The 24,810-nt window shown below is 48.9% G+C and overlaps 1 protein-coding gene across 7 annotated transcripts in view; it reads right to left on the reverse strand.

Moving 5' to 3' along the window:
* Positions 1-2,291: 2,291 nt before the first annotated feature.
* ankfn1a (ankyrin repeat and fibronectin type III domain containing 1a) overlaps positions 2,292-24,810 on the reverse strand; it is a 54,414-nt gene continuing 31,895 nt past the window's right edge. For 4 of the 7 annotated variants that reach the window (XM_079372507.1, XM_079372509.1, XM_079372511.1 and 1 more), the window contains 19 exons: positions 24,531-24,726; positions 23,836-24,046; positions 21,835-22,029; positions 21,441-21,554; positions 20,253-20,350; positions 19,682-19,772; positions 18,441-18,548; positions 17,099-17,198; positions 16,867-16,999; positions 16,119-16,235; positions 15,808-16,023; positions 15,505-15,671; positions 14,765-14,921; positions 14,507-14,675; positions 13,379-13,545; positions 10,897-11,113; positions 10,625-10,817; positions 9,622-10,419; positions 8,221-8,582 (listed from right to left, as the gene is read on the reverse strand). In XM_079372507.1, coding sequence (XP_079228633.1) covers positions 8,552-8,582; positions 9,622-10,419; positions 10,625-10,817; positions 10,897-11,113; positions 13,379-13,545; positions 14,507-14,675; positions 14,765-14,921; positions 15,505-15,671; positions 15,808-16,023; positions 16,119-16,235; positions 16,867-16,999; positions 17,099-17,198; positions 18,441-18,548; positions 19,682-19,772; positions 20,253-20,350; positions 21,441-21,554; positions 21,835-22,029; positions 23,836-24,046; positions 24,531-24,726 — 3,478 coding nt within the window. In that variant the 3' untranslated portion in view covers positions 8,221-8,551. Of the gene's footprint in view, positions 2,668-5,782; positions 6,016-6,335; positions 6,418-8,220; positions 8,583-9,617; positions 10,420-10,624; positions 10,818-10,896; positions 11,114-13,378; positions 13,546-14,506; positions 14,676-14,764; positions 14,922-15,504; positions 15,672-15,807; positions 16,024-16,118; positions 16,236-16,866; positions 17,000-17,098; positions 17,199-18,440; positions 18,549-19,681; positions 19,773-20,252; positions 20,351-21,440; positions 21,555-21,834; positions 22,030-23,835; positions 24,047-24,530; positions 24,727-24,810 lie in introns of those variants that run through there. The other 3 variants (XR_013781723.1, XR_013781724.1, XM_079372508.1) reach the window with 3 other exon arrangements.

Consider the following 24,810-nt stretch of genomic DNA (forward strand, 5'->3'; position numbering starts at 1 on the left):
ATCCTCACACACACAGGTGTCCCTCCGAGAGTCTCACTGGAGGGGATCAAGTGTGAGCTGACCGGGGGAGGAACCGCGGCGCGACACGCTCCAAAACTTTTCAACAACTTTCAGACGACTGCTGGCTCATCAGAGAGAGAGAGAGAGAGGGGGGGGGGGGGGGGGGGGGGGGGGGGGGGGGGGGGGAGAGAGCGAGGGGGGAGCGAGAGAGGGGTTTCCCCGCGAAACGTCACAGTCCATGACCCGGGACTCTGCTGGAGAAGAGACGGACTCAGACCCGAGCCTCCCCGGTCATCAGGTCGCGGTGAGTCAGCTCCGCGCCCCGCAGCTCTCTGCTGCTCCTCAACACTGACTGCAGGCTGCAGACAAACACAGGGCGGTGATGTAAGCTCCCCCCATCCCGCTAAAGTACACACACACACACACACACGCGCGCGCGCGCGCGCGCAGGGTACTTCTCACAGTAATAGTTTGAGAGTCAGTGTAAAAAGCGCAGAGAAGCAGAATGATGATGTTCAGAAGTTATTACATCAAAGTGACACCATCACTCTTTCAACCCTTCATCCACACGTGTGGAGACACCCTGTTACCATGACAACTGTGTGATTGATGCTGTTGTCTTTCAGCTCTGTGAGAGAGAGAGAGAGGGGGGAGAGAAGGGGAGAGAGAGGGGGGGGAGAGAGAGAGAGGGGGGGGAGAGAGGGAGAGCATCTCTGTTGGAGAGAGAGAGAGGGGGAGAGAAGGGGAGAGAGAGGGGGAGAGAGAGAGAGAGAGAGAGACAGAGAGAGAGAGGGAGAGAGAGAGGGAGACACAGAGAGAGAGAGAGAGAGAGAGAGAGAGAGGGAGAGAGAGAGACAGAGAGAGAGACAGAGAGAGAGGGAGAGAGAGAGGGAGACACAGAGAGAGAGAGAGAGAGAGAGAGAGAGAGAGAGAGAGCAGCTCTGGGTCACTTCATGGTTTCAGTCAGATGCTTCATGAATTAATTTTTTTCTGCTGTCCTGTTAAAACAGGATGAAGTGAAGGTGGTTTAGTAATAATAAAGGTGGATTAGTAATAATAAAGGTGGATTAGTAATAATAAAGGTGGATTAGTAATAATTAAGGTGGTTTAGTAATAATAAAGGTGGTTTAGTAATAATTAAGGTGGATTAGTAATAATAAAGGTGGTTTAGTAATAATTAAGGTGGTTTAGTAATAATTAAGGTGGTTTAGTAATAATTAAGGTGGTTTAGTAATAATTAAGGTGGTTTAGTAATAATAAAGGTGGTTTAGTAATAATTAAGGTGGTTTAGTAATAATTAAGGTGGATTAGTAATAATAAAGGTGGTTTAGTAATAATTAAGGTGGTTTAGTAATAATAAAGGTGGTTTAGTAATAATTAAGGTGGTTTAGTAATAATAAAGGTGGATTAGTAATAATAAAGGTGGTTTAGTAATAATTAAGGTGGTTTAGTAATAATTAAGGTGGTTTAGTAATAATATAGGTGGATTAGTAATAATTAAGGTGGTTTAGTAATAATTAAGGTGGTTTAGTAATAATATAGGTGGATTAGTAATAATAAAGGTGGTTTAGTAATAATAAAGGTGGATTAGTAATAATAAAGGTGGTTTAGTAATAATAAAGGTGGTTTAGTAATAATTAAGGTGGTTTAGTAATAATTAAGGTGGTTTAGTAATAATTAAGGTGGTTTAGTAATAATAAAGGTGGATTAGTAATATTAAAGGTGGTTTAGTAATAATTAAGGTGGTTTAGTAATAATAAAGGTGGATTAGTAATATTAAAGGTGGTTTAGTAATAGTATTTTAATCCTTTGAGCCAATCAAAGGCGTCTGCAGGCAGGTAGACTGAGTGGGTCAGCCGTTGGTATGTTTGCACATGTTGTAAAAGCTGAATTATGAGGCTGATAAAAACAAATGTTGTGTGAAACAGGAGAGCAGAAGAGCTGAGGGGAGATAAAGAGCCGTCTGTGCTGCTGTGGACAAACAGAACCTGGTTCCTGTCCGCTTCATGTGTCCACACGGGGCCCGGACACACCAGTGTGTGCTGTGACCTGCGACCAGCAGCGGCTTTCTCTCCTCCGTCAACCAATCACTGACACGTCCGCCTCTCAGCCAATCACATCGCACAGCGGAGAGGTGAGAGGTGTCAGGCTCAGGACAGTCTCATCTCAGTCCCCTGAGCTGAGACAGACGTCCATCAGGATGCTCGTCTTTCAAACTGTTCATACGTTTTGATAGCACGGTTAAAAAAAGAGCTGGAAGGTTCCGTTCATTAGCCGACACTGGGAGCCTTTTTGTCCCTTTATGGGACATCGGGACCAAGAGGACGATAATGGAGACAATAAAACAGTTTTCATGTTTAACGTTTGTTTGTGACTTGGACGACTTGAAATGACTGAAAAGAAACTTTTAAAATGTAAAAACCTTTTCGTCTTCCTTAAACGCTTCAAATCTAAAATCCTACACTTTCATCAGTTGGGATCCTTCTCTTCATCTAGCGCCCTCAACAGGTCAACATGGGCATGTGTTTAAAGTGGTTCGTCTTTAAAGGGGACATGTTGATGTGGGGAAACTCTTTAAGGACTCCACAGAGGCCGTCTGCTCCCTTCAGGACACAGCGATCCGTGGCAGCGTGCACACGAGGCCCCCGGGGGTCCGTCTCTGAGACCCTGAGAATGAAGTGAAGGAGAAAAGGTTTACAAAGAGACAGGAAGTCCTTATCTGAGCCGCCGACTTCCTCTGAACACAGATATGACAGTTTAACGGCGCCCGTCACACACTGTCACATCAGCCGGCCAGAAAATTACCCACAAGCAGACAACCGGTGGGGGGGGGGGGGGGGGGGGGGGGGGGGTCATGGAGATTGTCCTGATATCCACTAAATAAACTAAAAGACTTTTAAAATAACGTTTGATACGATTTAATATCACATTTTTTTTACAATGTTAAGACTATTTTAGTGATCGATGGATAAAACTTTAATCAGACGTGTGAAGGAGAGAAAGAGCAGCCAGTATGTCCTCCTTCTCACTCAAAGGACCAATCAGAGAGCTGCTCTCTTCCTGTGTGATCATGAAGGAAACCTGCTGTGTTGAAGCTTCTCTGACAACAAAGCAGCAGCCAGTATGTCCTCCTTCTAACTTTAGATTCTGCTCCTGAATGCTCTGGATCTGATTGGACCAGAGAAGGTAGGCGGGGCTTTGAAGGCCGTTTTGGACGCCCCTGGGTTTGCCAGATATGAGAGCAGTTATCAGGTGAACAGGTGTTGCAGCGATGGAAGCGGGCAGTGGAACTGCTTCAGATAGAAGTGATTGTACCCGAGCTAAAAAGCCTCTGCATGTTTCTAATAAGCTCCAGCAGCAGAAAGCTGCTCAAACTAGGATCAATGTTGGAGATGAAACATGGAGAGAGGTTAGAACGCAGAAAGCTTTACAGACCCATGCAGAGCTGGCTAAACACTGAAGCTACAGTGTCCACCACATGCAGAGCTGGCTAAACACTGAAGCTACAGTGTCCACCACATGCAGAGCTGGCTAAACACTGAAGCTACAGTGTCTCTACATGCAGAGCTGGCTAAACACTGAAGCTACAGTGTCCACCACATGCAGAGCTGGCTAAACACTGAAGCTACAGTGTCCACCACATGCAGAGCTGGCTAAACACTGAAGCTACAGTGTCCACCACATGCAGAGCTGGCTAAACACTGAAGCTACAGTGTCCACCACATGCTGACCTGTGTGAGAGGAGGGGGGGAGACAGCTCTCTGTGATGATTAGAGTTTAGACTGCAGTACTCATTTTAAACACCAGGGGGCGGAGTTACAGACTGCTCCTTTAAGCTCCTCCTACAGAATGAGACATGATGGAAACACTCGCAGTGCTTTCTGTCATTGAAATCTTTTTTGTAAACAAAGTTAGTGGTGTGAAGGAGATGTTTGTCCCCTTTGGGCCTCCGTACAGAAGTGTCCTTAGTTGAATGGACCAGACTGTTGATTTTTAAGTCACAGTGAGATCCGTGTATTTACGCTCATGAGTTGAACTCAGAAGTTTGAACCATTAAACCTCCTCCAACATATGAATCCTTCATCAAACAGTCTATCTGGAGTTCTGACATGTTGGGGTGAATATTTACTGCACGTTTGGTTCAAAGAGAACACAGAAGAAAACCATCTGGGTTAAACATCTGTATTTCACAGCGAGCCGCGTCTCTCCAGAGAGAACGGTCAAAGAATTTCATCTGACTGTTTGAAATGATAATTCTGCTGCAGAGAGAACGAGGGAGGCTCTGAAACATGAGCGTGTGTGTGTGTGTGTGTGTGTGTGTGTGTGCCTTTGACCCGTCTCTGCCACCTTGAAGCCCTCTCACCCAAATGGAGCGTCCAAATTGCCCGGCTGTCTCTCCATCAAAGCTTTGCGTTGTGGAGGAGAATTACAGGAACAACAAACAGCTCTGGTTTTTATCTGACCGGGTCACGAACGGAGCCGCCGTCCGCTTGTCCTTCATCCTGGGAGGCCCCGCTGATTCACCATTAAGATTAAGCCAACGCCGTACGCTGACATCAGAGGGAATCACACACACTGAAGTGGACGAGCCACTGGCCGTATCACCGCCACCGCCGCATTCTGGAGAATCAAAGAATGTGATTCAAACCATGTGGATCAGTGTGTGTGTGTGTGTGTGTGTGTGTGTGTGTGTGTGTGAAGATGAGAGGAATACACACTCTGGAAGAAAAGTGGAATGAGTGGAAAATGCAAACAGCACCTCGAGTCTTTTGATGATAAGTGGACGCGATGGCTGTGACGTCGTGTTTTTACGTTGAAAAGACGAGTCAGAAAGTAAACAATGAGCGAAGGTTCAACTCGGTGAAGACTCAGTGTAAAACCTAAACAAACATGTGTAAAACCTCCTCTTTAAAAGAGTTCACATCAAACGTTAGAGGCCAGAATTATCTTATTGTGAAAAGCTTTAAAGGAGCAGTCTGTCACTCCGCCCCCTAGTGTTTAAAATGAGTACTGCAGTCTAAACTCTAATCATCACAGAGAGCTGTCTCCGCCCCCTTCTCTCACACAGGTCAGCATGTGGTGGACACTGTAGCTTCAGTGTTTAGCCAGCTCTGCATGTGGTGAACACTGTAGCTTCAGTGTTTAGCCAGCTCTGCATGTGGTGAACACTGTAGCTTCAGTGTTTAGCCAGCTCTGCATGTGGTGGACACTGTAGCTTCAGTGTTTAGCCAGCTCTGCATGTAGAGACACTGTAGCTTCAGTGTTTAGCCAGCTCTGCATGTGGTGGACACTGTAGCTTCAGTGTTTAGCCAGCTCTGCATGTAGAGACACTGTAGCTTCAGTGTTTAGCCAGCTCTGCATGTAGAGACACTGTAGCTTCAGTGTTTAGCCAGCTCTGCATGTAGAGACACTGTAGCTTCAGTGTTTAGCCAGCTCTGCATGTGGTGGACACTGTAGCTTCAGTGTTTAGCCAGCTCTGCATGTGGTGGACACTGTAGCTTCAGTGTTTAGCCAGCTCTGCATGGGTCTGTAAAGCTTTCTGATGCTAGTTTGAGCAGGTTTAAAGGACTTCTGGCGTCTCTGTTCGACGCTTTTTGATCAGAACTAAACATTTTCTCATGAGCACACAACTTTCTTGTGAGCAGAGATTTGTCGATGTGAACACGTCCAGAATATTTGTCTCTTCATACCGTGATTTTTGGTAGCAGTATAATTTGAATGTCTTTTATTGTCTTGATGACGTCGTGGTTTAAACGCAGGAAGTAAAACACGTCTCCTCAGTCTCAGGCAAACAAACGGATCTCCTCTCTCACTGAGCGACTCGTTGTGTGCAGAGTCGAGTCGTTCTGCAGCGATCCTGTGGTTTTGGAACGACGCTCCTGAACGCTCCGGCGGGAAAACTCTCTGCCAGCCGCGGTGTGAGATTCCAGTTGGTTCACACCCTCGCACACGGCGGTCTGAGCCTGACAGACAGAACTCAGGGCAGCGGAGGATTCCTCATCACACACCTCCAGTCTGTGAGAGGAAACCAGAAACTGTGAGACCTCACACACGTCTGAGTCACGACTAAATCTACAGACCGGCGAGAAGAGTCACTCTGTGATTTCCTTTTCTGACCTTTAACTTCTTCTTCCCCAAATCTCAGAGATAAATATCAAACCTTTTAAAGTCAAACTAAAGGGAATAAGTGATGATGCGTCAGGATTAAACCCGGCTTACCAAGGCCAAGAAGAAATCATCAAAAGGAAGTGAAAGTAAACCTGATGATCCATCACCTGTCTGCCTCTGACGGCCGTGTCTAATGACCTGTGATTGGCCGAGCTTGACTCACATACCCAGCATGCCTCAGATATGAACAGGGAGGCGGCGATGACAACCGGCTGGCTGGCGTGTCCTCTCGGCTGCAGCGCTCGGATCCTGGATGCTCAAAGTTTTAAAGGGTTTGAATGAAGTTGAATAAATATGAACATAAAAACACGACACACCTTAGAGACAGAAGACGCGCTCGCAGGGTTGAGTGCACAACATCCACGTGAGACAAAGTTTATTTCTGTTGCTAAGTCACAGCCAATCCTGTGAGTTCAGAGGTGGAGCCTTTTTTTAAACCGTCCTTTTAGCTGTAAATAAATAAAGTCCGGAGGTAAGAATGAGTCCATCATGTCGTCCAGAGAGAAAAATATACACAAAGAGGGTCTCAGGGTGTGAACACTGTGAGAAAATACTGACAATAAAAACATGAAGAGAGTCGATCGAAGCTTCACCTGAACCCTCACACACGACAGAAAGAAACATTTAAGCACAAAATAAAACTATCAGATCCAATACAAGCTCTAACTTTAAAGGTCACACATCTTACGTATGTGTCTGTAGCTTTAAATATGTAAATGAGCTGTGTCTGACCACGCCCCCTCTCTGGAAGGGCTCGGGTGTACTCGCTGCTTTCTGGCTCCATGTCCTATTGTTTACGGTGAGAAGGCAGACTCAGAGGGCAGAACAAACACCTAGCTGTGGGAGTGTCACCCACCTGGGGGAGGGGCTACTGCCCTTTGTGATGTCATGAAGGGAACATCTCCAAACGGCCTGTTTGAGCAGGCAGAAGACGGAGAGGATGGACCATCATTGGGGGGTTTGTAGACAGACTAGAGACACATGTTAGAGGGACATGGAGGAGAGTGTTTTTATAATGTGTGACCTTTAAAACAATACAGTCTGTTACTTTAAAGAAGAAGAGAAACAAAAAGTACCAAAGCTTTAACACATCTTTTTTATGAGACAGGTTTGCAGGGAGGAATAAATGCAGATAAAATCCTGCAGACTGTGGAGAAAGCAGAGAAAGGTTTCAGTGGCATGCGGACAGTGTGCAGGAGTTTGTCTGTCATTTGTCTCACTCTCATGACTCAGCGTTTAACATCAAAGAAAAACTATGGTTGCAAAGTCATTTCCTTTGACTGGGGATGATTAGCGTAGCTTAGCATAATGACTGAAAACAGAGGGAAACTGCTAGTTTGTTTGCAGGTGAAATAAACACTTTCAGTCGTTATGCTAACCTAATGCTAAGCTAATCAACCCTTCGACTCTACGTGTGATCTTATCAGGACTTTTTTTCTCTTTTACCTCCTTAAATATTTTTGTAATCTCTCCACAAAACAACAACAAGACCTGTGAATGACACGTCATTGTGATAATCATCAACACGTCTGAGGACGGTCGGTCATGATAGAAGCTGCCACAGTTGATGCCCACATGCATCAAATATATTCCATTAGCTTTTATTCCATAATTGCAAAGTGCAAACATGAAAAACGCACTGTTAAAATAGCGTGCATAAACGTGAAGGATCTGTGCAAACACAGTTTCATTTTTTGGTGCAGCAGCCTCAGAAGAACCAAAAGAAGAAGCTGAACGAAAAGTCAACACGACAGAACAACAAACACCGTCAGGCCCGGCTGAAGTGGGGAGGGGGGAGGGGGCCAAAGTGCAGACAGACATCCTGACCCCCCTCCTGACCCAGACGCCGTCATGCAGAACCAGGACGAGGCACAAACTGGAGAACGAGACGCTTCAGTCCAGACAAACGGACGACTTCATGCCAACACAACAGGATCTGTCCAGCGACGTCTCGGGGAAACACGACTTCATCACAAAAATACTTCAGAAGGTTTTAGTGGTCTGAATCATATGTAATATAATCTCTTTAAACTGACCACAGGTAAAACCGAACACATGTAGGCCCGATGGGAGCCGCTCGTCACAGGAGACCACGAACGAATCAGACTGAACTGTACATTCACTTCAAGTAGACGAGAATCCATGCTCTAAAAACAGGCAGAGAATAACGACATCCTTCTCAACCATGTGATCTAAACCGGGGAGAGAAGGTGAAACAAGCCAATCAATCAAAGCTTCCTGTTTTTGGTCAAAGTGTGCAAAGTTCCTGTTTCAGAGAAGCAGCGCTTGGCTTGTCGTTTGCATTGATTTCTTTTCTTTGTAACAGTCGATGCCATGGGTTCTGAGGCTTGGCAGAGTTGAACCAGCAACTTTAGTTTACAATCTACGGAGAGGTCACGTCTGGCAGGTCGTCACTGAGAGAGGGAGAGAGAGAGAGAGAGCGAGCGAGGGAGAGAGAGAGAGAGAGGGATAGAGAGAGAGAGAGAGAGGGAGAGAAAGAGAGAGAGAGAGAGAGAGACAGAGTGAGAGGGCGAGAGAGAGAGAGCGAGAGAGAGACAGAGAGAGAGGGAGGGAGAGAGGGCGAGAGAGAGAGAGAGAGAGGGAGAGAGGGCGAGAGAGAGAGAGGGAGGGAGAGAGGGCGAGAGAGAGAGAGAGAGAGAGAGAGAGAGAGAGAGAGAGAGAGAGAGAGAGAGAGAGGCAGTGATTACATGAGAACAAACTGATGGAGTTTAAATTGTTGCTGTCACCATTTTGGCGTTTGGATCAGCTGAGACGAGAAGGTACAAACATCCTGCAAATCTTTAATCCTGATAAAAAGGTCATCAATGTAGCCCCGCCCTAACTCCTCCCCCCTCTTTCTGGTCTCTTGGACTCTAAATGGGACTCAGAGGTTAACCCAATATTCCCAATAATCTGAAATGACAGAAAAATCTGAATATTGTAATTTTGACGGATTAGAATCACAGAGTGTCTCAGCAGTGAGATATAGTGTAGTATAATATACAGTATAGTTTTAACAGTATAGTTTTAACAGTATAGTTTTAACAGTATAGTTTTAACATTGTGTAGATGCAGTTTCATTACAGATTATCCTTTAAAGAGACAACGAGACAGTAGAGTAGGAAGGATAAACTCATTAGAATAAAATGTTTCCTGAGGGAATCAAATAACTGAGAAAGAGAAATATCTTCTCATAGAGCTCTATGATCATTTAACCTGTTAGGATAAGGATAATCTTTATTGATTATATATTATATATATTATATGATATTGATTGTGGAGGTGTGTCTATCTAAACCAGCAAGAGCACTTCAATACACTGTCTCACTTTCATCTTAGAATCATTTCAAAGTTTAATAAATATCTGATAACGCGACAACCCTCACCATTATGCTAAGCTAGGCTAGTCATAACGTAGCCCTAGCTTCATTCAGATTGAGAGCACTCACCTACAGCGTGCTGCTCAGGATCTCTGACACCTGGGCGTTTGTTTGGTCGTCTGAGTCCACTTCCTGGGTTGTGGCTTCCTCTGGCTCCTCCCCTTCTGACTCCACCTGAGCAACGACCACCGACACACCTGCCGCCGTCACCTCCTCCGTCGCCCCTCCCCCCAGCCCCCCCTCCTCCCAGTCCCTCCTCTCGTGGCCCGGCGACAGCTCCTTGCAGGGCTCCACAAAGATCCGGCGTATGTGGGGTCGTGGCTCCCGCTGTCGACCCTTCCTGCTCTCCAGGACGCAGGAGGCGTGGCTTACGTAGGTGGGGCTCTGCAGGGAAGGGTTGATCCCGAGCGGAGTCAGGTCCTGGTCCACCTGTTTGGTGTAGACCCCCTCAGATAGAGACCCGGTGAGGCTCTCCCCGCTTTGGCCCTTGAGCCAGCGCTGAGGCCCGCTGAAGTATTGACCCCGGTGGCTCCTGGAGAGCAGCTTCCGCTTGGCGGGGGGGTTAGCGAGGGCCCTCAGGGGGGCGATGCCCTCCTTGGAGAGGGAGAGGCCCTCCAGTGTCTTGGTGGTGTCGGCCAGCGCAGGGGAGAGGGGGAGGGACAGAGGGAGGTCGTTGGAGAACCTGGGGGACAGGGGGAGGGAGGGGGAGGTCGGGAGGGTTCTGGAGAGCGAGGGCGAGCGAGGCAAAGCCGAGGTAGAGAACGGAAAGTGCTTGGACAGAGAGGGCGAGTGTGGAGTGAGGAGGGGGGAAGATTTAGGATCCTTCAGGCCGGGGGAGAGGGGAAAGTCTGTGGGGGGGCAGACGCTGTACCTGAGAGACCGGACATGGACCAGGATCAGGTACATTCACATTTGCTAGATTGTGATAGTTGCTAGCTAGCATCAAACATGTTTGTTTATAGAGCTGATGCTAAAACCCGTGCGTCCTGGTATTTGGGTAAAGGCTTCAATACGCTGCTGTTTGAGTACAGGCGATAGCTGCTAGCTAAACATGTCATTTAAAATGGAGCGCTTACCGGAGCTCGTGGATCTGGAGCACGTCGGGAGCGCTGCCGCCGAGGGAGTGCAAGGCCTGCTGGGAAAGACCCTGAGGGGGCGAGTAGAGCAGGTCCAGCTCGCGTGGGCTCAGAGCGTCGCTCGAGTCGTAGTCGCTGTCCGTGGGCAGGAAAACCTCCGAGGACCCGTCTTCGTCTGAGCCGAGCAGAGACTCTGACATCACAGAGGAAAGAGCTTGACGATTGGCTGCGCTGAATAATGTGATTTATAACAGAATCTCCTGCAGACTCACCGCTGATAGCTTTCCTCCTGCGGAGCTCCGGTGACGGGGAAGGTGTGGGATGGTAGTCCATGTTGGAGGAGGTGGAGTCATTCTTCTGCTGGCTGGAGTCCGGAGCGTTGGCGTCTACCAGGCAGGTGATGGGGACGCCGCCACGTGGCTGCTTGTAGCGAGCATACTGCAGGGCGTCTGTGATCCAGCGGAGGTCACGACGCATCTCGTCCAACTGCTGTGAGAAGACAGAAATTCTGCTATTATTCCTCTTTTGCATCAAAAGACGTTTCTCTCATCAGAGGCGGCGGACGCTTTTTATTTAGATGCTTGAGTGAAAGTTAAAGTTTGTGAAGAGTGAACGTGAGTGTAAAGAGAATAAACCATGACAAAACTTAAGCAGCAATTAGCCGACTGTCAGACAGAAAGCAGGACTGCGACACACACACACACACACACACACACACACACACACACAGCGGGGAGACTGACAGCAGCGATGACTCGGTTGGAAAGAATGTCGAGGCTGCGACGGCAGACAGAAAAACATGGAGGAGATTCCTGCTCGGACCGCAGAGGGAGGCCGCACGTCTGCGCTCTGTTTACCAACAACAAACACAGCGAGACGCTAATATTAACCATCAAATGTTCTCCAACGTGGACGAGGTGACCTTGACTCACACACACCATGCATATTAAACTCAGTAAGAAACTGTCCAAAGGGTCGGGTTGCTTATGAGTTCATTGAAGGTGTAATATGTGACATCTGAAGCGTTAATGAAGCAGATATTAAATATGGCGGAGAAATCGCTCAAAAACTCATTTTTTGTTTTTGATGCACTTTGTGATTTAAAGTTTTCTTTTCGGGGACCCTGAAGGTTTGACTGTTACCTCAAACCACACCTCTTCTCTTATCCAATGAAAAGCCTTCTCACTCCTGCAGTCAGTTTTACGGGTCTTGGCGATAACTTGGCGAAGACAGACAAATCACTTTGGCTTCGTTAGCAATCAGGCTAACGCTATGCTAACAGTACTGATGCTGCTGATGGGATCCACAGTCGCTTGTCCAGTACAGGTGCCACCCTGTGGTGTCCAGAGGTACTGCAGGGCTATTACATAATGTAGTGAAGTGATGAATCAGGACGTGTGGAGGCCACCGCTCAGTTTAGTCCTCATCTTGCGTTGATTGTGGACTGATAAAACAAAGTGACTCATCCTTTCACACTTTAAAGTTTCCAGGAAAAAATCAACGTGTCAGACGAGTCCTCGCTGCAGCCTCCATCCGCCTCTCTGATTTTGTAATAAAGTTTCCAGAGCAAAGACACATCTGCAGCACATCATCCTGACAGCGAGACACACACAGGTTTCCAAGGACGAGCTGCAGCTTCAACAGCCTGCTCAACGTCACTTCCCAAAAACCTGTGTGTGTGTGTTTGTTTTCTTATCTTCATGAGGACCACTTACAAATGTCGACCATGAGTGGGGACGTTTATAAAATGAAGCTTTTGTAAAAATAAAAATATAATAAAACGATCTTAAATAACATAATTAAGTTAATTTTACAAGCAAACACTTTCAATGTTAAGAAATATTTAGAAAGACGAAGACGGTGAGAATATTAAAAAAAGGTGAAAAAGGTGATTCTATTCAAACATTTGAGGATATTTAGATGATTTAAGAAGCTGTTAAAGTAGAAAACATTCTTCTTGTGCATTTTAAGTGTTTCAAGTAGAACATTTTGTCCAGTGGTTCGTTCCTCTAATGGCTGTGTGAAGGTCCTCACAAGTATAGAAGAGCAGATGTTTGTGTTGACATGAAATACAGTAAAATGTTGAAAACCTGATTTGTCTGAGAATCAGACACACACACACACACACACACACACACACACACACACACACACACACACACACACACACACACACACACACACTCTGATTGGTATTATTTTTTCCCTTGACATTGCTCGCTTGCTCTCTCTCTCTCTCTCGGAGCAGTATGTGGCGGGGGGGGGGGGGGGGGGGGCTTTTTTCCGAGCTTTAAATGGCAGACAGAGAACCAGACGAACACACACACACACACACACACACACACACACACACACACGGCTCTGTCAGTGCGGTTTTGCGGTGCGTCCCCATTAACTGTGGCGGGGACTCTTCACAGAGAGGCGGTTTTCTTGTGATTTCTTGAACTGAAGAGAAACAGAACGTTTACGAGGTCGCGCTCGCCCAACATTCACTTGAACACACCAATAAACATCTCATAGTGGATTACACACTCTCTTCTCTTTCTGTAAAAATGCATGAAATAAAATGATCAATTAAAATGTAGCTTCTCTTCTTTAAGTGTCTGCAGAGAAGTTGTCCACGTTAATCGAGTCCATGTTGAAATCTGACAGGTTTGATTCTCGTCTGTAAAATCGGAGCCAGCAGACAGTCATCTTCTGTCGTAAAGGAAGTGCATGCTGGGTAAAACGTGGCGATGAGTGTGTGTTTGTTACCTGGATGTAGTCCAGTATGAGCTGGTTTCTCTGTTTAGCCGTGGTCACCTCGCTGTCAGTGATCGCCTCCCTCAATGCCTGCTGGGTAATGAGGGCGTCCAGGTCGAGGACGGAGGACAGACGGCAGTACAGACTGATGAACTTCTCTTTGTACGTGCAGAAGTGAACTGAAGACAGACAGAAATAATACGATCAATAAAAAGAAGAGAAGCTCCGACTGCTGGAAGACACGCAGTCACTCTGCCCCTAGTGGTTAAAATGAGTACTGCAGTCTAAACTCTAATCATCACAGAGAGCTGTCTCCCCCCCTCCTCTCACACAGGTCAGCATGTGGTGGACACTGTAGCTTCAGTGTTTAGCCAGCTCTGCATGTGGTGGACACTGTAGCTTCAGTGTTTAGCCAGCTCTGTATGTGGTGGACACTGTAGCTTCAGTGTTTAGCCAGCTCTGTATTGGTCCTTTTAAAGTAAAGGAAATTAAACAACTCCAGATTGAATGTGATTTTTCTACACTCAGAGTTTGAACTCTGTTTTGAGAGAAACTTCAATGGACTCTGGCGTGTAATCAGCAGCTCATTTACACTTCATGCTCCTCGTCAGTCTGTGAGGATAATCGGTGCCAGCAGAACATCACGCTCGCTCGCTCGCTCTGGATGTGAGAGGACAGAAAATCACCCCGACAATCAGACAGAATCTGAGTGAGAATCGGTGAGTGACGAGATTCCTGTCCAACAGTTTCATTCACTGAGGATTTGTGTTGAATAGGTCAGTGTGTGTACAAAGACAGACAATCGTGAATTGTGTTGTATGAGTGTTATTGACACATTCCTGTGTGAGTGTGTGTGTGTGTGTGTGTGTGTGTGTGAGGCTGTCCTGCTGGAGCCTGAACTCTGATTTAGAGCTGCTCCCTGCAGACGGAGGTTTGTGTGTGTGTGTGTGTGTGTGTGTGTGTGTGTGAGTTGAAGTCAGAGCTTTCTAAAGACTTTCATATCTTTGCAGATATTTGAGATGTGACAGAATAAACATTTTTAACAACTATAAGCAGGACATCAGGTTTCTTTTAGTGTTTCTTAAAGTCATAAAACATTTTTAAATCAATGTTTTTAATAAAGTTTGTGAGTGTTTTTACCGAGTTCAAACATCTGCAGAGGCAGGTGGAGGAACCCTGACAGAGGTGTGTAGGGGTTGGACTGCCCGGGGGCGGAGCAAACGTTGTCGGCGGCGGGGAGTAGCAGCAGGAAGGAGACGCCGTGACCGAGCTCGACCACCTCCTGACTATACAGACGGAAGTGACGGGCCTGCACGCACAAAAGCATATCTCAGATAATCCTGGAAACACACTGTAGTGTTTGTGTGTGTGTGTGTGTGTGTGTGTGTGTGTGTGTACCTGGTGCAGAGGTAGGTTGATGTGTTTCAGCAGAGACTTGATGGCCGTCTGCAGCTCATAGTACAGTAAAGGGGCGTGGCTCTCAGTGCTCGGCCCCACATCCTCGCCCTCCTTTTCTCCTGCAGCCGACAGCGTCTGGATCCAGTCCCACTCTTCCCTGAACACACACACACAAACACGCACGCACACACACAAACACGCACGCACACACACACACACACATACACACACACACACACACGCACGCACACACACACACGCACGCACACACACACACACACACACAGATACACACGCACATAAATCAACAAGCAGCTCATTTTTACAACAACTCAGTGATGAAATAAAGCTGAGCCACAGAACGTCCAGCAGGAACTCTCTCAAAGGAAAAAGTCAACACATGCGTGCGCGCACACACACACACACACACACACACACACACACACACACACACTTGTTTCTCTCTTCACACTCTCCAATCTTTGCTGAGTTGTTCAGCATCCAGGAATTCCAGCGATGGAGGCCAACAGCAGAAATATTCTACATGCAGCTCTCAGCCAATCAGATTGGAGCACAGAAGACAAAACACACACACACACACACACACACAAGTGCCTGTGTGGGAGGCTGAGTGAACACCTGAGTTTGGTGGAGGAGGAGGACCTCTGAGACTGACACGTATGTGCGTGTGTGTGTGTGTGCGTGTGTGTGTGTGTGCGTGCGTGTGTGCGTGTGTGTACCTGGAGATGTTGGCGTTGTCTCGTATGCGGCTGTGACACAGCATGTTGGGCGTCCTTTGGGACACCAGGACTCTGATCTGGTCCACAGAGCTGCTGAGCTTCAGGAATCCCAGGTACAGACCCGGGGACAGACGGTTCATGCTGCGCCGCTGATACGCCAGGATGTCCTGCAAGGACGGACACGCACACACGCACACACACACGCACACACACACGAGGGAGGTGGTTGAGGGGTCGTGTGCTCTCTCTTTCCTGATGTGTTTGTTGATCTGAAGAGAAATGAAGGTGGATGGCGCGGCTCACCTGGATGGTGATGATGAGGATGTCGAGGGCGTACGGCTCCTCCGGCGTCGACAGGCTCTTCCTCTGGCTCTGCAGTTTGGTCACCTGCATCCACTTCCCGCTAAACAGCGAGTGCTGGCTCTCCATGTCGCGGATGGTCACCAGCAGCACGTTCCCGTGGCGGTCTTTGATTGGCTCGTAGTGGACACGGCCCAGGTTGTGAGTCCCGAGGAGACTCTGCAGAAGGAGGGGACGGAAACAGGGCCGAGAGGTTTTTAAAAGGATTCAGATCCACAATCCTGCAGAGTGAGAGAGACTCCTTCAGTCCTGACCTGAAGCTGCCCGGCCGCCGTCAGCATCTTGTGTCGGGCCTGCAGGGTGGAGGACGACGACATGGACACGGACATGCTCTGTCTCAGCCACCGCACGTCCTCCCACATGCACGACAGCTGCACGCACACACACGCACACACACACACACACACACACACACACACACACACACACAGAGAGAAAGAGAGAGTTATTAAACTTTAGGGCATGGTAAAGCGAGCGCTCGGGGGCGGTAGCGGCCCGATGTCTGCAGAAAGAAATCAGACAAACACTTCACACCTGATTCACAGCAGACTGAGGAGCTGAAGCTTCACAGCTCCCATTAGAAGTGTAAAAATACTCAAATCATCCAAATCGTATGATTCACACCACACATGACTGGAGGCTTTAAATCTTTGTGCAGCTCCGACTCTCTGCACATTTTGATCTCGCTGCTTCTCTGTGAAACGCCAAAGACGTCTGTCCTCATGTTTACTTCCAGTGTCTTTGTCCCCAAAGTTAAAGGACAGACCGGATGAAACGAGACATCTGATGCCGCCGCTCCGAATGTTTCCTTAAAAGCTAAAAAAAAAAGATCTGCAGCCTCACAGAGCGTCGTCGCTCCTGATGTTCGGACACAGAATGCTGCAGCGTGTTATTATGAAGCGTAAAGAGGAAGCTGACGTTCACAGAGTAACGCAGTATTTGAAGCACGCAGTGTGAGTGTGAGAGCGTCTGGTGGTGCGTGCTGGGCGGCGTGCTGCGTACCTTAGTGAACCAGAGGAAGTCCTGCATGAGGGAACTGCTGTACGAGTCGTCCACCTCCACGATGGGGATCTGATCCTCGGCCGTCACCAGCAGACTGTCTCTGTGGTAGAACACAGCGGCCAGGTAGATCCCCCTGGACACGCACACACACGGGGAGGAAGAGGGCGGGGACATATTTAACCACAGGAGGAGGAGTCATGGCGTCGACGGGCTCTGGAATAGTATCACAAACCTTTTCAGAGTTTTCACAAACTTGTTGGAGGAGTTGAAGAGGTGTTTGAGGCTCCGACTGACCGACTGCTTCCTGCTCGGGTTCTGCAGCTTCGAAGCGTCTGAGGAGAAGAAGAGAACATCACACGAGCTCACGTCTACGGCAGGACACGCCTGACCGCCACTGAACGTGTCGTTTGGTTTCCATGGCGACGGGAGAACACTGCCTGAGAGTTTCAGACTTTGTGGGTGCAGAAACACGCAGACGATGGCGATGGCGTGTGTCACAGAGGTCAGCAGGGTCGAGTCACTCTCCCGTGTCATAGCTCTGACTTTTTCTTATCTGGTCAATCAGCTCGCCATCCTCTGTCCCCGTGAGGACGGCGAGAGGTGATGCCAATCTTCAGACCGCAGCGCCCTTTAACTGGAGCTAATGAAGCGTGACATAATGAGCGTCCTGTCGGCAGACGTCTGGGCTGATACCAACCATTACATCATTTCAACGACCTCGCCACCTCGTTGCTCCGCCTCCTCGTGTTGTTCATGATTCACTTTGTGACATGTTCTTTTAAAGCTTTACAGGTGACAATATATTCATCATGTTAAAGGCGGAGTCAGGAGACCTGGGTTTCTGTTCTGACTGACTCCTCCCCCGTCTGTCTTTGTCTCCTGATAGAATCGACCGGCTGATTACACTGGAACCCATCCTCTTTACTGCGGCTCCTTCAGACCAAGCACGCCGCCGTCAACACGACACACTAGATTACACCTCAGCTGCAGGTCGAGCCTTCAGAGGCACACACACCAGACACTGTGTGTGTGTGTGTGTGAGTGTGTGTGTGTGTGTGTGTGTGTGTGTGTGTGTGTGTGTGTGTGTGAGAGGCTAACAGGGTCTGACGGGTGCAGGATGTGACAGGAGCTGAACGTCACATTGAATAAATACCAGGATGAGTTTTGGTATGAGACGATGACTGAGTCTTCCTTCTGACACACCAGTTCTGCGTGTGTGCGTGTAGAAGGAGTCTCTCATGTTGTTACTCCGCTCGCTGACCCGTGTCCGCTCCACCACCTTCTTCTCACCGCCGCTCATTGTTGCCGGGTTACGGAAGCTAACTTGTGACGGAGATGTGAGGGAGTCTGAAACCGTCCCCTCCAAAACACGAGTCAGAGGAGCGACTCGTCCACCATCAGAAGTCCCGCCCCTTCTTGATTTTGATTAGTCGGTGAGGTAGATGTCGTAAAAACTCTGTCTGCTGCATTATGATCCCTCAGTGTGTGTGTGTGTGTGTGTGTGTGTGTGTGTGTGTGACCACGGAGCGGTCGGACAGCTGTGTGTGTGTATCGTCATGTTTTCAGCCGCTCACCTCCGCAGCAGTAGTGTGTGTGTGTCGCTCGGACCTGCTGCAGCAGACGCTCCATGGCCTCGATATGGCCCCGCCTCCTCGGCTCCCGACCGTCGCTCTCCCTCCAATCTGAACGAACAAAACAAACATCACTGAGTTTTTGTTACGTCTTTAAACTGGAACTCACTCACAGGTTTACATCTAAAGCAGCCCAGAAGATCAGAGGTGTCTCGCCACGGCACGCCACGCTGCACCACATCACGCCACGCCACACGCCGCACCACATCACGCCACACGCTGCTGGTTATGAGATGGAATAATGGATTCCAAGTACTTCAGAGTTCTATTCATGCTTTCACTCTTTATTCTGTTTAAACACCCACACACACTCTGCTCCTGACATATGCACACACACACACACACACACACACACACACACTCTGCTCCTGACATATGCACACACACACACACACACACACACACACTCTGCTCCTGACATATGCACACACACACACACACACACACACACACACACTCTGCTCCTGACATATGCACACACACACACACACACACACACACACACACTCTGCTCCTGACATATGCGCACACACACACACACACACACACACACACTCTGCTCCTGACATATGCACACACACACACACACTCTGCTCCTGACATATGCATGCACACACACACACACACACACACACTCTGCTCCTGACATATGCACACACACACACACACACACACACACACACACACACACACACACAGCTCAAGGTCCCGGTGCTTGAGCGAGCGGAGACAAAGAGAGTCGTGACGGTGGGATGAATCTGATGTTCTAATCCGAGGACGGAGAACGGATGGAGAACATTCAGTCGATGAACAGAGGCTGGACACGCTGACCTTTCATTGGATCACTCAGGGGGAGGAGATTAAAGGTCATGGTCATTTTGTCCATCGATCGCTAGATTTCCATAGATTCAGTACATAATTATTTCTCACTCTAACATGTGTCTCCAGTCTGTCTCCAAACCCACAATGATGAGACATGTCCATCCTCTCCGTCTCCCGCCTGCTCAAAGGCAGGAGACGGAGAGCTCGCCGTTTGGAGATAGATGGACATCTAGCTTCCTGAGTCTTGATTGGTCGATACAGCTCGGACTACAAATGTACTACAAACCAGAACACCTCACAAGCTGACGACCCAGAGCCCGCTCTAAGTCTGAGAGCAGCAGAGACGCAGCTGAAGAACTTACTGGAAGGAGCGGCAGAGGGGGGGAGGGAGCAGGCGGGCGGACCCCAGCCCCTCATGTTGTACGCCGACACTCGGACGTAGTAAAGACGACCCTGAAATACAAACACACAGAAACAGCTGAGTGAACGAGCGGCGGACAAACCAGAGAAGTGACATGATGCTTCAGTGTCTCCTTTTGATCCAGTTCAGGTGGCGACAGAGAAAAATGCTCCGTTTTGAATGTGCTCTCCTTGTGATGTCACAGTGGGACCCTCCCCTCAACCATGGACTCCACCTCCAGCCTAGAGATAAACTTTTGTGCAGGTCGGCCATTTTTATTCTCACTAGCAAAGACTGATGTCTACTGGAAAAACTCAGGGGGCGGGGCTTATTGCATTTAAAGAGACACACACACCAAAACGGTGCAATTTTCCTGAGCTCTTCTTCAGCTCGGAGGGAAACGTCTGGGACAATCGCTGATTGTAGTGTCTCTAAAAGCTGCGGCTCTCGTATGTGTGTGTGTGTGTGTGTGTGTGTGTGTGTGTGTGTGAGTGATGAGAGGACACATCGCGGGGGAGGGATGCTGCTGTTACCGTGGTGAGGCCGCTGATGATGCACTTCAGGCTCTGCAGATTATCCAACACCGTCTCTCCGGCGAGCAGAGAGAAATCCTTCAGGCAGCTCCACTCCACTAAAAAACACACACACACACACACACACACACACACACACACACACACACACACACACACGGATCACAGTAAATGTCTTTCACTGTTTTTCTGTTTCATTAAAAGAATCGATCGTTCCTCCCGAGACGAGGAAATCATCGTTAACCTTCTGAGCTCGGGAGCTCGGGACCTCGGGGCGACTTTCAGCGTCTCTTTATCTCTCTGTTCTCACTTAGTGTGTTCTACTGTGGAGGGGAGAAGACACACACATGATCCAAAGGACCAACCGGTGAGACGTGACCTCAGGATATGATCAGACATGAAGTCTTTGTAGTTCTTCAGGCTGCAGCACAACGAGGTGAAGAGCTGAGGCAGCTTATATCAGAGCAACACGCTGACGTGCATGAAGAAGAAGAACATCTAAAGCTCGCTCAGTTTAAAGTGTGAGTCTGTCTCTGCCTTCATGAGACACTCAGGTAGAGCGACAAACAGTCCAGGTGATGAAGCCGATTCCTGCAGCAAACAGGGAAAATGTTTCTAAAAGGATAAAACGATGTTTCACACTCACAACGGAGGAAACACTGAATCAAACTGTTACCATGACGACCACACGCCCTGGCTGCTACATTTATCACAAGCTAGTTGAGATAGGTTTGTAAAGTTGCTGACTTGAAGAAGGACTTGGACAGAGTGGACTTTTTGGTGTCAGGTGGATTCATGGATCGAACGTGACGCGTGACTCGAGTCAGACGACTTACAGTGAAGCAGCTGAACACGAGACAACGCCGCCGCCAACGACACAGGCTAACGTTACGTCTCGATCTGCTCCGATGATCCCTCGGCTGTCAGAGCGTTGCTTTAACAAATCATAACTCCTGCCGGCTGCTATGACCAGTATGACCAGTATGACCAGTTCACTGGTTCAACATAACCAGCACCATGTCGGACACGCAGCTTTAAAGATTTCCTCACCGAGTAAAAGCCTGTCCAGTGTTTCCTCTAGTCCGGCTTCTCGCTCGCTCTCTCTTTTTCTCTCCTTAGCTTCATCGAGTGTGTGTGTGTGTGTGTGTGTGTGTGTGTGTGTGTGTGTGTGTGTGTGTGTGTGCATACCTCTGTATTTGGTCACCACGGTGGAGTTGAGACATTGGGGCTCCTGGAAAGTGACGGTCAGCGTGCTGCTACTGCTCACGCTCAGACGAACCATAGACGGGGCCTCCGGGGCACCTGAGCAGGGGCGCAGAGAGGAGCGTCAATAAGAGCAACACACACACACACACACACACACACACGCACACACAGAAATGAGGCTGAAAACACAGCGTGTGATGAGACTGTGTTTACGACGAATGACTATGAACATCCTCTCGACCAATCAACGCTGCTGTCAGCGGACTCTGTGTTCACCACAGAGTCTGTTTGAATGAGACATGCTGAACATGCACCTGCACACACACACACACACACACACACACACACACACACACACACAGGGAGGTAGACTGACGTGCGTGCTGGAAGCCTGTGCTCATTCGTTTGTACAGTTTGCTCCTCCACTCCCAGGCTCTCAGCTGTTTGTCCTTCTGACACGCCTCCAGGGACAGACCTTCTCTCTGCGCCTGCGCCGCCAGGTCGGCCGCCCGACGCTCCGCCTCCACCACCAGAGAGCTCAGGTGGGCCTCGCGACTCTCCACGCTCACAACTACACACACAACACACACAAAGAGAAAAGAGTGTGAGCAGAAGGAACTGGAATTCTTTTCACATTTTGAGAACACAAAGTTTTGAGGTTTTATACGAATTTACAGAAAAAAAAAAAAAAAAAAGATAAAGTACATTTGAACAAAGAGCCTGCTGAGCTCTGGACGCAGACTTTTGTGTGTCTGTTGATTGAGTGGAGGAGGGAGGCTGCGAGTTCAACTCTGCCAAGGCCGGAGACGGCTGAGGGTCGGGCGTGTGAGAGAGCGCACAAAGAGAAGGTTTCAGAACAGGAGACCATAAAAGGAGCAACGCTGGACATGACGGCGAGGACGGGAGGTCGTCAGCTCAGGTGGCAGAATGTGGACGCAACGTAAAACAGAAACAGGTAAATGTAGATGCTGTGATTGGATCAGGACCTCACAGGTGATATTTAAAACTGTAACCTGCAGACTGTCTTTGTGTCTCCTCCACTGTTTCAATAAAGATCTGTTATTTTGAACATGACTCATGACCTGCGAGGCCTCACTTCCTGTCAGGTCTGAAAATTAATACGGCTGTGTGTGTGTGTGTGTGTGTGTGTGTGTGTATGTGTGTGTGTGTGTGTGCGTGTGTTTGTGTGTGTCTGTGTGTGTGTGCATGTGTGTGTGTGGGGGGGGGACATACTGTCTGAGCGAGGGAATTGCAGGAGGGGGGGCTAAATATAGACATGCACACACACACACACACACACACACACACACACACACACACACACACACACACACACGTACTGAACTGTCAGTCTGACGGATTTACTCCACTCTTGAGGAACGACAGAAGCAGAGAGCGGCGCTCCCGGAGGAGAAGCAGGTAATTGCTGCCGCGTTAAACGCATCATTGGAAGAGTTAAAAAAGGTCAGACTGGACGGATAAACACTGCAGCTCTGCGCAGAGAGAGAGAGAGAGAGAGAGAGAGAGAGAGAGAGAGAGGGAGAGAGAGAGAGAGAGACAGAGAGAGAGAGAGAGAGAGACAGAGAGAGAGAGAGAGAGAGAGACAGAGAGAGAGAGAGACAGAGAGAGAGAGAGAGACAGAGAGAGAGAGAGAGAGAGAGAGAGAGAGGAGGCTGAACGGAGACACCTGTGAGGGGGACTCAGGTGTTCACAGCAGGAGATGAAGACGGACGGATGGTTTCGAACCAATCAGGACAATCCTAACATCATAAACACCCAACAAAGCCCGGCTCGTCGATAAGAGTCAAAGGCAGGAGGAGTTTAACTCTGCAGCTCATATTTCATGCTGCGTGTGGAGGCTCGTGTCGTGGACTCACGGCAGCCATCTTTGTTCTCTTTTCTTCTCCTGGTCTGTGAAAGCCGAGCGATCGATGCTCACACCAGCTTCTCATAACGAGCAGCTTCTCTCCGCCTGATACACCCGGCTCCTTTGTGCTCGCACATCGATCTGTCCTCTGAACGTTAAGAGACCATCTTACACTCCGTTTTACACCTGATCATCTGAAAACTTCAAGTCCAGGGGCGTGTCATCCCAACACGCCGTCTGAAAGGCAGCGTTCGCCATCTGTGGAAAACAACCTGACATCCATGTGCACACCAAAACCCTGACTCCGGCGGGCGGACGAGTGAAACATGGCGATGCTTCTCCCCAAACTGTCAAACATCCCCGACAGATTCACGCCGTCATGAGAAGTTAAAGAGAAACATTCAGGTCGACAACGACAGCCTGAAATAACCTGAAGAATTTAACATCACATTAAAATACTGAACATTCTGGAAACCTCAGGAAGCCCCGCCCCCTCCCTGCTCTACTCACAGTGGGGGCTCTCCTTGGCGCCGGCCTTCAGCAGCAGCTTGGCGATGGGTGTGTTGTTGGTCATGATGGCGATGTCGAGCGGCGTCAGGCCCTGGCTGTTGGGCGTGTTCAGGTCCAGGTCCTCGGCGGAGAACTGGTACAGGAGGATCTGCACCGAGTCCAAGTCCTGCTGCTCGACCGCCTCGAAGATGCAGTCGCTGCCCTGCATCGTCTGCAGGCGAGGAGACACACGAGACGCTTTGAACACTTCAGACACAGAAAGCTGTGGCTGGGTGAATGTCCCACACACAGCAGCTCGTGTTAACGTGTAAAGACAGAGAGCGGCGTGCAGGCAGGAGGACACGTGTGTGTCCTGATGTTACTGTGAGACATTCAGAGAGTTCAGCCTCTGAAGACATGAACAGCTAACAGCATTAAAGCAGATCGTTATTGATCCCTCTGTGTCAGACACAGTGAACACCATGAATCAACCTGCTGACCAGCTGCTGCAGGACCTGCGGGGGCGCCGTTGGCCTAGCGGTTAGTGTGTGCAGCCCATGTACAGAGCGTATACTTTCTATTTGAGACGGTTCTGTTCTTCTCTACGAGCGTTAAACGAAGGATGTTTCCCTGCTTCGTTGTCGGGATGATGAGCTGATAAACTGACTTCCTGTCTGGGATCTAAAGCCCTCCCTCCTCCTCCCGCTGCGGCTCACCGAGGCTTTGCGCAGGCGGTCCGTCTTGCTGAAGAAGTACGTGTCCTCGAAGGACGAGGTGCTTCCTCTCAGCTTCTCCGACAGGTTCCTGTAGAGACGCTTGGCGGCACTCGGGGAGGCGGGGCCACCGGGACACTTCCTGGTCTGAGACAACTGCAGGTTCTGCATCTGCTGCGTCATGACGAGCGGGAGGCGTCTAGAGGGAGAGGACACAGACAGTCTGTGATGTGTGGAGCTGCGTGAGAGCGAGAGAGAGAGAGATGACACGGGCGAGATCATG

The sequence above is a fragment of the Symphodus melops genome, assembly GCF_947650265.1.
Source record: "Symphodus melops genome assembly, chromosome: 21".
In the NCBI taxonomy this organism is placed as follows: domain Eukaryota; kingdom Metazoa; phylum Chordata; class Actinopteri; order Labriformes; family Labridae; genus Symphodus; species Symphodus melops.